General features: G+C 34.5%; 1 protein-coding gene across 1 annotated transcript; it reads right to left on the bottom strand.

Moving 5' to 3' along the window:
* Positions 1-8873: 8873 nt before the first annotated feature.
* On the bottom strand, positions 8874-13961 carry LOC131941999 (uncharacterized). The gene is made up of 6 exons (XM_059301647.1): positions 13795-13961; positions 12648-12951; positions 11425-11529; positions 10162-10177; positions 9931-9962; positions 8874-9688 (listed from the first exon to the last, which is right to left on the bottom strand). The coding sequence occupies exons 2-6, from the start codon at positions 12898-12900 to the stop codon at positions 8874-8876; spliced, it is 1221 nt and encodes a 406-aa protein (XP_059157630.1). The 5' UTR covers positions 12901-12951; positions 13795-13961.
* Positions 13962-14420: the final 459 nt, after the last annotated feature.

Genomic DNA, 14420 nt, shown 5'->3' on the forward strand with positions numbered 1-14420 from the left:
AAAGTTACACGAATTTAATTAAAATGAATACTTAACAAAAACGACAAATGACATTTTTATTGTTTTTAAATTATAAAATGGAGATATTACGCATTTTTAAAAAGAAAGATGAGACTTTATTTAAGTTGTTTTAATTAAATCAGTTAATCTAACTGAAACAATACTTATGATATATGTATTTTAGAAAAAAAAATGAATAAAGTACCACTTTCGAATATCTGAGGTCACTCACCATTGCACTAGAAGTGCTAACCTCCTCACTTTTATATACGAAAATGTTAAGGGGAGAACACTCCCGCTTTATTTGATAATTGATTAATCTAAACGGAAAACAAAATAGTGAACAAATTTGAGACCGTCATTCAGTATTAGTGTTTTTGTATGGCCATATGCCTAGATACTGTTGGTTATACGGCAACCTGCGTGTGTTAACACTTCGATCATAACAACATGGCTACACACAAAGATCATAGGAATACACAAAGTATAAATTTAACTCCATGTCTATCGTTGCTAAATGACTACAAGCACTGATACGATTAAAACTAACTCAGATGCTATTCATAACTGACTGAATTCAGGCACATAATAGAAGCTAGGAACAAAGAGTTTTCGGTTGTTTATTACGATCATGTGCTTTACTGTATTGAGCACGTCTTTTTACTTTCTCGTATATACGAAGTATAGAGAAAGTCTTGTAATCGTGCACAAAAAAAATCGACATTTTTGCAAATCTCGACGTTTTAGGGCTCCCTGAGTCGGAAAAAAATAGTTTTGCAATCTTGTCCGTATGTCTGTGTGTATGTGTGTGTGTGTGTGCGTGTCTGTAAACAAGATAATTTCAGTACCGTTACAGCTAGGTTGATGAATATTCTTATATAAGTATTATATCAAAATCGTAGATCCGTGTCAACTTTTGAGCGATTTCCGATAACCAGAAGTGGAACTTTTTCTACTTTGAATTTTTCAAAAGTCTATAATTTGAGTACTATTTCATTTAGATAAATGAAATTTCACATGTAATTAAAATATCTAATTATCTGCCTTCTGTCAAATTTTTAGTAATTTCCATCGACAGGAAGTAGCAATTTACGCTAATTCCGATTTTAAAAAAAAAGAATGTAAATTTATAAAGTACTAATAATATTCCGCACTATTATGCACTTTTATTTGGCGTTCACTTGGTGTGCAATTATTTTTCTATGAGAATTTATTCTTTTTACTTTCTCGTAAAAAATCTAATTCTCTACCATCTATCAAATTTTGAGTAATTTCCGTTGACCGGAAAAAGTAATTTACGCTCTTTCTGATTTCTCAAAAAACACATGTAAATTTATAAAGTACTATTATGCACATTTTGTTTTGGCTTTCGCATGGTGCGCAATTCTTTTTTCTACTAGATTTTATTCTATTTTTAAAACGTTTAAGTAAACAAAAATCATGTCTTTATTCCGAGTTACCATCCCACGTAGTGTTATATTAGAATATTTGAGAAAGTTTAGGGGAGATCACTCCTGGTTTATTTTTTAAAGTTTTAGTATTTAAAAAGGATTAAAAAACATGTCTATACTCCGAGTTGCCATCCCCTGTTGTTTCATATAAATAAGAATATTCTAGAAAGTTGAGTGAAGATCACTCCCGGTTTATTCATTATTTTAATAACGAACAATCTACTGAACACAATTTGCTGTTGTTGGGTATGTTCTGTACACGAGACGGAACGGGGCTTTACAAATAATCGAGGAGTTTAAACGTATTATATTCACAAAATAAAATAAACAAAAGAACTACTATATAATTTATGTCCACCTAACTAAATTATCTGTTTTTTTACACATAAAAAAGACACATATAAACATATTAGTACATTATTTTGGAATTCTAATAACATTTATATTAATAAGTATTTTAAATCATTAACCGTAAAACAATAAACGTCTTATTTTAATTGTTAAATACTTACTTATTGCATCGCTTGAATTTGTTTTTTGACACAGTGTTGCTGATAGAATCTGTAATATCACAACCACTGAAACAATTCGTAGTAAAATTCAATTGTTCATTAAAATAAGATTGTACTACTAGCATACAGCTTGTAGATTATATAAGCCCAATATATATATATATATATATATATATATATATATATATATATATATATATATATATATATATATATATATATATATATATATATATATATATATATATATATATATATATATATATATTATAACTTACCTTCTGTTACGGTTCGAACAATTCTCCAATTCTGAGGTGATGATATAATATTAGCCAGTGTAAACAGATTCATTATATTGTTTGTATTTTCTCAAAGCATGTAAAAGTATGAGTTACATATCGTGAATCTTAACTGTATTGCACATTTGAAGGACATATCTACAGTTGTATTACATCTCCAAATACTATTGATATCAAGTTTTAGTCTTCACAAGATCTTTAAAAAAGTTGGTATTAACAAACAGTTTAGGTTGTACTAGCTATTACGATTACACTTGACTTTTTGTAATGTACGCAATATCATATTTTGCACTGAACACTTCGACTAAACATCTAGATATATGTAACATCCTAAATAAAAAGAAAGACGTCGCTCTATATCCATTTCATCTGTAACCTTGACGAAGCTCCTTATAATGCTATAGGGTGAACCATTTCCTGTTATAAAACTTTGTAGTAAACGTTCACACGGTCTGAAGAAATGTTGTTTCTGTTCCCTGGAAAAAAATCCATTGACTGCCTTTTTAAATCCTGCTTGACATGGGTTAAACTATGGCCCATATTGTAGCTAGGCCTAGTTTTATAGACATTAGGTTTCAATTGGACGGGATCGCTTGATATGAATGTGGCGTTATGCTTGAGATAGAGTGATATACTTCAGACGTTACATGTAAACACTCAAGTGTCATGTTATATGTTATATCTTTGTTTTATCTTGTTTCTCTTTTTATCTGTCTCATACTTTAACTACACTCTCTCTTTCTTTATATCGCTCTATCTCTGTCATATGTGTTTCATCTCTCTCTTATCTCTCGATATTTTTTACTCTCTTCCTGTTGCTTTCTCTATTATATATCTACCACTCTCTCGATTCTTTCTCTATTTCTCTTTCGCTGCTTTTATATTCCACTCCCTCTCTTTCTGCCATTCCCTCTGTCACACTCCCTCCCCTCTCATTTCTCTTCTCTCTCGCTCACTCTATACTATCTCTATCACTATGTGTATTACCTCTTTATCTCTCTCGCTCTTTTCTACTACACTCTCTCTCTCTTTATCCTATGTTACACTTTCTTCCTCCCTCTCATTTCACTCTCACCCTCTTTCACATTCTATCTCTCTCTATTTCTCTCCCTAATCTGTATCTCTCTTGCTATTTTAATAATAATTTATTCTTTCTCACTGTATGGGGGGGGGGGGGTTAATATAGTTATAAATTAACTATTTCATCCTAAACACTATTCGATACATAATCGTTTCCAACTTTTATCCTGAAAGATAGATTGTGATTGAGCGTTTTCTTCTAAAAGAGCAAATACAATCTAAGCATAGCTGAAAACCATCATTTTATTTTTCAATATGTGAGTCATTTTATAATAAAGTGTTTTAGAGAATTTTTTTTTTATTTGAGTCAACAGAAACAAGGTATTTGATTTCTTAAGTAGTTTTAAACTTCTCAAACTTAAATAAAACATTAAAATAAAAACGCTTGACAACTTTATTTTTTATTAATTTTAATTAACCACGCCTGTTGTCTAGACAGGAAATGATAATTACGTCAGTGTTTTGTAGCTGAGTACACTGTGTCTTGAGCACAGAATATTACTCATCGAACGCCCAAGAACGTTCTCTAAATTGCCTCTCAATGTGGCTCTCCGTCTTATATTGAATATCAACATCATTAAAACTAAATATTCATCTTTGACAATACCTATAAAAATATACTTTACACTAGTTGTTATTGTTTTAGACATGCACGATTAAAACGCGAAATATGTTTGATGAGTGAAATATTAAAATTAGAAATGAAAATAGTCCAAAGAAGTATTAGAAAATTGAGACATTACACATGTGTTACACAAACACATACACACACACACACACACACACACACATATATATATATATATATATATATATATATATATATATATATATATATATATATATATATATATATATATATATATATATATATATTTGTAAAGAGTACACACCTATAAGGCTAGCAAATAAATTGAGCGCAAATACCATAGCTTCTGACATTGCTTATTTACTTCTGATAACACACACCATATCGTGAAAAGATTATTTTCCTGTATATCTGGTTATTTTTAGAATCTTATAACTAGATAGTGCGATAATTTAGCTCGTAGTGTAGTTTCGTTGTGGGATAAGTACATTTAAAGATACTATAGGAAATATTTAATAAAGAGAAAATATTCCACATGTTGCAATACAACTAATGATTTTCATTTATTTGGTTTGATTTTTATCCTTAGAGTACAGAAACTAGTCTGAAATCAATTAAGTTTACATGATGACCCTTTATAAATATAAATAAATTTATAATTGTAATTACCGATTAAGAGGGTTTTTACAAGTACTTTGTGATTACAGAAAATTAAGTACTTTGGTTTAATTTAATTACAGTTCAATTAAAGCGATGGGATTTTGCCGGTTGGTCTCTATTTGTGAAAAATGTAGATTTAACTCTAGCCTAATATCCTGCAAATATAAACAGTCACGTACAATGCTGAATAGAACATTCCTCGTGTTGAAACAAACTTTTCGGCCTATCCACTTATACCTTGTCTAGATTTAGTCTGGCAAAAATGAAATGCACACACACACGCATGCACACACACACACACACACAAACGCATACACACAGACACAGACACACATATACACACTCTCTCTCCATCTCTTTCTCTCCCTCACACACACACTTTATTAAGCGTATTATGTGTGTTTCCATGCATTTATATTTCAGTTAAATTGACACGGTGTTAAGGTATGTTGTTTTTTATGTGGATTATACTTGTGTGGCTTTTTGTGTGTCGCATCGTGTATGTGTGGGGTGGTTGACGTGTATATTTGAGTATGTATATGTGTGTTCGTATACAGTAAAGAGGTAGGTCCCACTATGTGTATTCTGTAAGAGTAAACTGTAAGTATGTTTGTTTATATATGTTTTCGTACACTGTCACTGTTTTATTCTCCCCGTTAAAATACAGCTCATGTACACATGTGGTACAATACTCAAAATAAACAATGCGATGTGAATACCCGATAAATTAAATAATAATGGCTTATCGCGCTTCGGGCCATAAGTGCAAACAGTATACACACTCATTCCTAGAAAAATGATTGATGTAGTTTAAGACAGTCCAAAAGTCTGGATATCTAGGTCATATATCTGGGTCACATCCCGGCATGCACCTGTTACCTGTTTGCCCTACTTGGTACGTCACCTACACCCGCTGTAGCATCGGCTACCTAAAAACATTCCTACATATGACTCATAACACGTGTAGTGTGGCTAGGTGTAAGATAATAATGTAAACACGTAGGATAAGAAGCGATCTATATTAAGTTTTAATACAATAATAGAGATTAGAGGCTATAAAAAAAATGGAGTTAACACTATTTCGTGTGACCCACAGATACAAGCTAATTAAGCTAATTAAGTAAACCCACAACATGTTGCTGAAAAAAAAGCCCAGGCTACATAATTATATTATACGTTACAGTTTGAGTACATAAACGGTTAAATTTAACATAAAACACAACGTAACGTATTTAATCATCATCGACTTAATAGTTTGAAATTAAAGTAGTAAGTCAAAAAGTTTTTTCTAGGAGGGGGATGGGAAGGGCGGACACGGGTAAACGTATGTGTTTTCTATATAAACTCCATTACGTTCGTGGGGGGGGGGGGGGGGGAAGAAACTCTGCCATTAGATAAAAACTTCCAGTTTCTGTTTCACTCTTTCTCTCTCACACACATAAGTATATATATATATATATATATATATATATATATATATATATATATATATATATATATATATATATACTTTTAAAAACCATTAGAGATCATATACATAGTGTAGAACAACTTTTAATTTAAAAACGTTTCTGAAAGTGACGCATCGATTAAAATATAACTTGTTCAAACTAATATTTCCTTCGCTGGTTAGAGGCAAACACTTGTTTCATTTGTTTTACTTTACAGGAAATTCTTATCTTCTGTCTAGTCTAGTGTGTATGTGACATTAGGCCTGTTATCCCATAGCTCTGCTAGACATTTCGTTCTTAACATGCGTCGAACAGCAAGGATAAGACAGGTGTTCATAATTTATGTCGTTGGGACGAGATTTTCTCAGAAATTCTTACTCCGTTTTTTTATCAGGAATTTACGCAGAAACTATGAACACGATAACATACAGTATACACAATTTTATGACAGGTAAAATAGTTTATATTACTCTCTGAAATATTTAAGTGGCTACAAAATATTTACGTTTATTATCAATTAATCAATAAGTTAATGCTAATGCAGTCTCTCGGCTGGTCTCTCTCGCCAAGCGCTTCAGACTTCAGTTAGAGTTAAACCTAGCTAAGCGGAGCAGGCATTTATTTACCTAATAAACGAAACAATTTAAGAAAGTTTTCTATCCCGTGGTATTATTATACTGTCGCATACTCGGGTAAAATTAAAACCCTAGGACAACGACGTCAACACTATTATCCTCATTACCAAGATAAACATCACCACCCTCACCATTAACAGAATCATAATCTCCATCATCATTACATCATTATCATAATCATCGCCTTGTCGCAACTATAAAGAATCCTGTTATAAAAGTTGGAACAGCCGATTACAGCTTTTAAAACTCAGTCCCTCTAGTTCCATTAGGGCTCTTCTTTCTTCTTTTCGTTCTTAAATTTTAGTGTTGGAAGGGATCGAGCCTTATCTGCCAGAAGGTTTGAACTCGAGACTTTTTCGAATTTATTAACCATGACCTTTTGTCGACTCGACCACGCCTCCATCACAATTAAGGATACGTGTCAACTTGTTATGCACCATTGAGGCCATTCACTCCGATTTCAGCCTGCTTTTCTTTTTGGATTTGCGTCCATAGCCTTTGTCCAACCAAGAACAAATTACAAGGCAGCAGTTGTTTGATTTTGGAGTTGTCTCTCCTAGAAGAGTTGCTGTCCCCAGCTAAGGAGCCTCATCTGCCAGAGGTTTCGAACTCGAGACTTTTCGGTTTAGCACCATTGAGACTCGATTTGTTACTATCTTGTTCATTCACTTATCGACAACTTGTATACGACTTTTTTCAGCTTGCCTGAAAGGTACAATCTAACCCAACCTCCCTCTCATCTCTACTTCAACTATATGTTTGCAGAGCTATTGTTATTGTTTTGTTCTAATGTATAACATCTGTATGATTATTTTAATCAGCTGTCTGAGCCTACCGTAAGTTGGTGATAATTTAAAATGAATATATAAGTTATAATGATTCGGAACAAAAATCTTGTTTTTAGCATGCACACGAGCAACGTCTTAACTATGAAACAATCATGTAAACAAAAGCTTTAATCTCTTCATTTTGCACCACATAATTGAATTTTATTAAGGCGATAATACATGGGTAAATATATAGTTAATGTCAAAAATAAAATATGGCAAATTTAAAACTAAATTAAAATACTGCCTTACTTGGTCAATAATTAAAATACAATAGTTCAATATCAGTTCAATATTTCAGTTCTTCTATTATAAGTTATATGTTATTGTAAGTTATATGATATAATAAGTTATATGCTATTTTACGTTATGTGCTATTATTAGTTATATGCTATTATACGTTATATGCTATTATAAGTTATATGCTATCATAAGTTATATGCTATTATAAGTTATATTCTATTATACGTTATAGGCCTATGCTATTATAAGTTATATGCTATAAAAAATAAAATGATTTATACTAGAGACAAATGTCGATCTTTGACTACCAAGTTCTGACTTATGCCTAAAAGAACATCGTGCGAAGTGCAGGTGGGAGGGAAGTGCTGAGCAAGCTATATTTTGACAAAAGCAAGTAGTTGATCTACGCTAATCGACATAAATGAGGTATTAGGCATAGAAACTTAAAAAAAAAATACAATTATAAATTGTTAACTTTTCAATGAAGCTTCAATGGCAGCTCGTTCAGTGTTTCCTCCAGACTTTTTTTCCGGGATGCACTTGAAATTATTTCTATATAAATTCCATTTCGTTCGGGAGATGGGGGGATAGACTTTCTTCGGGGGTGCAGAGACTCCCCCCCCCCCAAAGAGATGCCTGAAAGAATCTCTGAGCCGGTAAATAAAATGTAGCAGGCGTCAAAAAATAAAAAAATAAAAATGTTACAGGAATATGGTAACAAATCAAAATTTCGAAAATATCACCGCGTAAGGAATATGTTGGCGCTCTTCCAAACCATTTGAGTGTATTCATACAGGTATGTTTGTAAATATGCTACATAGATACATCTCTCCTAAATGTGTTTTTTTTATTAAAGATTCAAATGACATTTCAAAAATTTCAATGACTAAATTATATACAAGTGTTTCCATATAGAAAAAGAATGAAACAAATAGAGCAAAAACAACATTCTAATAACAAGCTTTTATATGTACAAAAAGTAAGAAAATAAAACTAATTTGCTTTCTGTCATAAAAGCTTATGTCGTTTTTGAGATCTTTTACATATTTTAGTGACTACAAACCCACAAACGAACGACGTGAAGAAAGTAAAATCGTGTAAAAAGTAAAATAAAAAAAAAAGTATTTTACAGAAGTTTCCCCTCAAGATCCACAGGTGTAATGTAGTTCTCATCGAAATGTACCTGTCTGATTCGCGAGTTCCGAATTTCTAAAGACGTCCTCTCCTCCTCGCCGATTTCATTGTACACATTCTCATCTTGTACATCATCGGTTATTCCACCGTGATTTGCTGTTGCTTCATTGACGGCCTGTCTCTGTGGCATTGATGCGTCTTCGCTACCGACATTATTGTACACACTCTTCTCTGCATTATCATCTTGTAGGTCCTCAGTTCTTCCACTGTGGTTTGCCGTTGCTTCAGTGAAAGCGTGTATCTGTCGGATTGATGCATCTTCGCTACCAATTTCGTTGTACAGGTTTTCGTCTACATTATCGTCTTCTAGATCATCAGTTCTTCCATTGTGGTTTGCTGTTGGTTCAGCGAAAGCCTGTCCATGTCGCATGGACGTGTCTTCGCTGCCGATTTCGTTGTATACGTTTTCTGAAATATTCTTGTAATGCACACCAAAGTGTTCATTTCTGGTCTCTGCTAGCAATGGTTGACTAGATGAGTAATCAGGGGGAGGTACTCCTGATGCCCCGCTTAAAATAACATTAGACTTCACTGTATTTTTTATTACCGGCCTTGTTGGAAGATTATCGTCGTCTGATTGCAGTAATCGATTACACTCCGCCGGACGTTTGTCTGCGATTTTGCGATTAGTTGGCGCGGCTCGACTACTTTGTGCTACCGGGTTTGGTCCCTTTTGGTTTATGTTTCTAAAACCTTTTATGATCAAACTTGGCCTGTTTTGACTGCTAGTTGTATCCCTTGAAGTCACTGGAGGTAGTAAAGTATTTTTTATATGTTGATATGGGTATAATAAATATATGACAACACCCTAAGCTAATACTCATATATGTAACATTTTATCCAAAAAAATATTAAGTTTATTTTAATTTGATAATGCTTATGTTGAAAAAACTAGTGTTTAAAAGTTCACAAATAAATTCAAGCAATGCATGATTTATTTTAAGAAAAACCTTTATAAATTCAATTAAATGGTTTTAAGTGCATTCTACCTTTTTCGTGGATCACTACTCTATTCCGAATGCTAGCAAACAAAAACAAAACAAGAAATTACATTCAAGAAAATAGCATGCAGTATTGCATATATAACATACTAATTGTTATATGTTATGAGTGAATATATTTTTAAAAAAGGGCAGTTTCAAAATTTAAAAATTAAATTCCAAACGTTATGTTCAAGTAATTTGACGTGTAGTTAAATCAATCATCTTTGACATAGTTACCTTCTGAGATGTAATGCTGTAAAAGAGTATGATACACACTATTATCAGTACACATACATTAACAAATGTTTAATTAAACAGGTTTATATTATTATATAAAAATAAGCTTATAATTAACCATAGTTACCTGCCCATACCCGGACTGGAAGCTCCCCATACCATAGTTATCTCCCCATATCGTAGTTAGTTAACTGTCCATTCCATAGTTAGCTCCCCATACCATAGTTAGTTAACTGTCCATTTCATAGTTAGCTCCCCATACCGTAGTTAGTTAACTGTCCATTCCATAGTTAGCTGCCCATACCATATTTAGCTGCCCCTAATATAGTTAGCTACCAATCCATACCATAGTAATCTGCCCATACCATAGTAATCTGCCCATACCATAGTAATCTCCCCATACCATAGTAATCTCCCCATACCATAGAAATCTCCCCATACCATAGTAATCTCCCCATACCATAGTAATCTCCCCATACCATAGAAATCTCCCCATACCATAGTAATCTCCCCATACCATAGTAATCTCCCCATACCATAGTAATCTCCCCATACCATAGTAATCTCCCCATACCATAGTAATCTCCCCATACCATAGTAATCTCCCCATACCATAGTAATCTCCCCATACCATAGTAATCTCCCCATACCATAGTAATCTCCCCATACCATAGTAATCTCCCCATACCATAGTAATCTCCACATACCATAGTAATCTCCCCATACCATAGTAATCTCCCCATACCATAGTAATCTCCCCATACCATAGTAATCTCCCCATACCATAGAAATCTCCCCATACCATAGTAATCTCCCCATACCATAGTAATCTCCCCATACCATAGTAATCTCCCCATACCATAGTAATCTCCCCATACCATAGTAATCTCCCCATACCATAGTAATCTCCCCATACCATAGTAATCTCCCCATACCATAGTAATCTCCCCCATACCATAGTAATCTGCCCATACCATAGTAATCTGCCCATACCATAGTAATCTGCCCATACCATAGTAATCTCCCCCATACCATAGTAATCTGCCCATACCATAGTAATCTCCCCCATACCATAGTAATCTGCCCATACCATAGTAATCTCCCCATACCATAGTATCTCCCCATACCATAGTAATCTGCCCATACCATAGTAATCTCCCCCATACCATAGTAATCTGCCCATACCATAGTAATCTGCCCATACCATATTTAGCTGCCCATAACTGTAAATATAGTCAAACCATTATAACTATAAGGACTGACCTCGCTTTATCAGTACAACACAGACCAGTATCAGGAATGTGATAACAATCAGCGCCTCTATAGCAACAGCAATAATCCACGCATAGCTCATATCTTTGCAGTTTTCTGTTGAGTATTGAATTGTAAATCTATATATATAATTCTCTTCTGGGAGACGCTAAAAAACAAGCTGTAAGCGCGCTCCCTACCTCCCCACCCCTACATTGTCTGGTAAAGTGTGGTTCACTCTAAATGTTTACAAGCAGAGCCGGGTTTAGTGACGACTATTAGGGGCAGATAATTTAGTTTGAAACGATTTTAAACGTAAAAGGGGGGGGGGGGGGGGTAACTAAGTGGAGTTTACTGTAACGAGGGGGGGGGGGAGGAGGGGGGGCTATGGTCCTTAACGAGCTACTTATAGTGTTTTAAAGAAATATTTTCAGTGGCAGCGTTGGTACTGTCGAATTCACAAATTATGAATTACTGAAAAGTAGAAAAAACAACAACTAAATAGCGTCGTATGATATGCCGCGGGTCGGCTCGTATTAAATAATGTGTTAGATAATATATATCAAAATGGGCTGGCATTTCCTTGCGGTACATCGCTAGACTGCTAACCCGAAAGTGTCGAGTACGATTCTTGGTTGAAGTCAGTAGAATGTCACTGAGTCCACCCAGCTCTAATGGGTACCTAACTCACGTTAGGAAAAGTAAAAGTGGCTGGGCACTAGGCTGACAAAACTATCGTTTCATAAAATATTTAGAGGTCACAGAAGTAGGTGCACTTTACTTCATTTGCCCAGTAAATCGCTAGATCTTCTTCTTTCTTCTTCTTCTTCGTTCTTAATTTTTAGTGTTGGGAGGGATCGAGCCTTATCTGCCAGAGGGTTTGAACTCGAGACTTTTTCAAATTTATCAACCATGAGCTTTGCCGACTCGGCCATGCTTCCATCACAATTAAGGATTATGTGTCAACTGGTTTTGCGCCATTTCATTGACTCTGATTTCAGCCTGCTTTTCTTTTTGGATTTGCTTCCATAGCCTTTGTCCAACCAAGAACAAACTACAAGGCAGCAGTTGTTTGATTTTGGAGTTGTCTCTCCTAGAAGAGTGGATGTCTCAGCTAACCAGCCTCATCTGCCAGAAGGTTCGAACTCGAGACTTTCGGACCCCTGACTCGCCAAGTAAATCGCTCGATCTAAAAACGAATCTTTAATTGTATACATTCTACGTTTAATACATACCATGTGTAACGTCGATGTATTTTGAAGATGTTTCGCCTGTATTATCTACTTGTACACACTCATATGTTCTTTTTTTATTACAGTCTACATCATTGAAAAAATAGATCCATGAAATAACTTCCTTGTTTTTGCCATTGATTACTCGGGCTAAATACTTATCGTTTCCTGATTCTCTTAGCGACAGGGATGCTGGGAAACCCCCGGCAGTGCACGACAAAGACGTATAGCCGTCTGATTTCGACGTGAAGTTCATCTTTAAGGAGATATTTTACATACGAAAAAAATATTTACTTCCCGTTTTTGTCTGAAAAACAATCAAAATATAGTGTCTAATTTAACAGAATGTTTAGTTTAAAGTTTAACTTTTGGGGTCAGGTTTTACATTCACGTGCAAAAGACGCCCGTGTTAGCAACAGCTTTGATAATAACCTGACGTAAGGGGTCGTCCATAAATGACGTCACACTCGAAAGGGGGAGGTGGGGTCTGTAATTTTGTGACGGTGTGTGATGAGGGGAAGGGGGGGGGGGGGTGGTTCAGATGGTGCGACGTCACACTTTTGCATTATAAAAAAAGCAATGTTAGAAAACTAATTTTAGACGTTATTTTGCGTTTTAGAACACTGTTTTAATAAATTGTAATAACAATTGATTAAAATACTCTATTTTGACAGAGTTCAGACAAAATTTTGGAAAAGCATTGCTGTTTAAAAAAATTCAATTCAATTTTGAGGGGGGGGGGGGGTTGTAGGCTGAGGTGTGACGTCATTTTAGTGAGGCGGGTCTGCCTTTTTGTGACGACGTGTGACGGAGGGGAGGGGGGAGGTAAAAATCGTCAAAAAATCGTGACGTCATTTATGGATGACCCCTAAGTCTTAAGACTGTGAAGTTAAAGGCTCGAAATCCGTCCATAAAATAAATTCCCTTTATATGGTTAGGTTAATAACAAACTCACTCAATCTGACAAATAGACATCATGTTTTTATAATCATTGTAATTCGTATTGTCTCGTATGTTTTCTAAAAAGAAATGTTTTCTTTTTTCATAAGTTGTTACCCTTCTTTTAACCTTGCTTAAGAAAACATAAAATGAAAATGAAATTAAATATACTTTGTAGTATTACTATAAAGAGTTAAAATAATGTACATACCGTAATCCATAAACAAATAGCCTTAAAAATTATAATCTCACATAGCGTTGAAGTATGACTAATTTAAGGATGTGTTAATTAATCTTTAACGCATTCTCTTCACAAGTGTGTGATAGCCGTAAGATAGACATGACCCACTTTCAATTTTGACTCAGTGATTTTCTTCCTAACCGAAACTGTAACGACCGAAACCTTAAACCTGTTTGAATTCCCAAAACGGCCTGTGTTTTGTTTGTTGTTAAATCCGTCTACGGTGTGCTGTGTACGGACCGTTTATGAATATGAATGCTTGTTAGTATGCGCTAAACCCTCGTCGCTGCTAAACAGTGTTTCTTTTAAGACTTTTTACTCGGGAAGGGGGCACTTAAATCTTTCGGGGAAGGGGGCGGACTGAATTTTCCGGGGTGAGGGTGTGTGGGCAGACACTGGTAAAAGTATATATTTTCTATACGATTTTTTTTGAGGGGGGGGTGCGGTAGCCTTGCTTTGGAGGGGGGGGGGAATGAGGGAAACACTGCTGCTCAAAGAATCAATAGATGTTTCAGGTTATAAAATGTGATCCAGTCTATCTATAGGTTACGATTGCGAGAACTTTGTTTAGAAACTGATTAAAACAATTGTTATGT

This window comes from Physella acuta, unplaced genomic scaffold (genome assembly GCF_028476545.2).
Source record: "Physella acuta isolate Inbredline_101_S28 unplaced genomic scaffold, ASM2847654v3 ptg000380l, whole genome shotgun sequence".
Classification (NCBI taxonomy): domain Eukaryota; kingdom Metazoa; phylum Mollusca; class Gastropoda; family Physidae; genus Physella; species Physella acuta.

Bases quoted from the DNA above. Each gene is read 5' to 3' on its own strand.
- LOC131941999 (XM_059301647.1), bottom strand. From the start codon at position 12,900: ATGAACTTCACGTCGAAATCAGACGGCTATACGTCTTTGTCGTGCACT. The intron at 11,530-12,647 runs GTATGTATTAAA...AATACTCAACAG, and splicing joins ATACATCGACGTTACACATG to AAAACTGCAAAGATATGAGC. The intron at 9,689-9,930 runs GTAGAATGCACT...TACTACCTCCAG, and splicing joins AGTAGTGATCCACGAAAAAG to TGACTTCAAGGGATACAACT.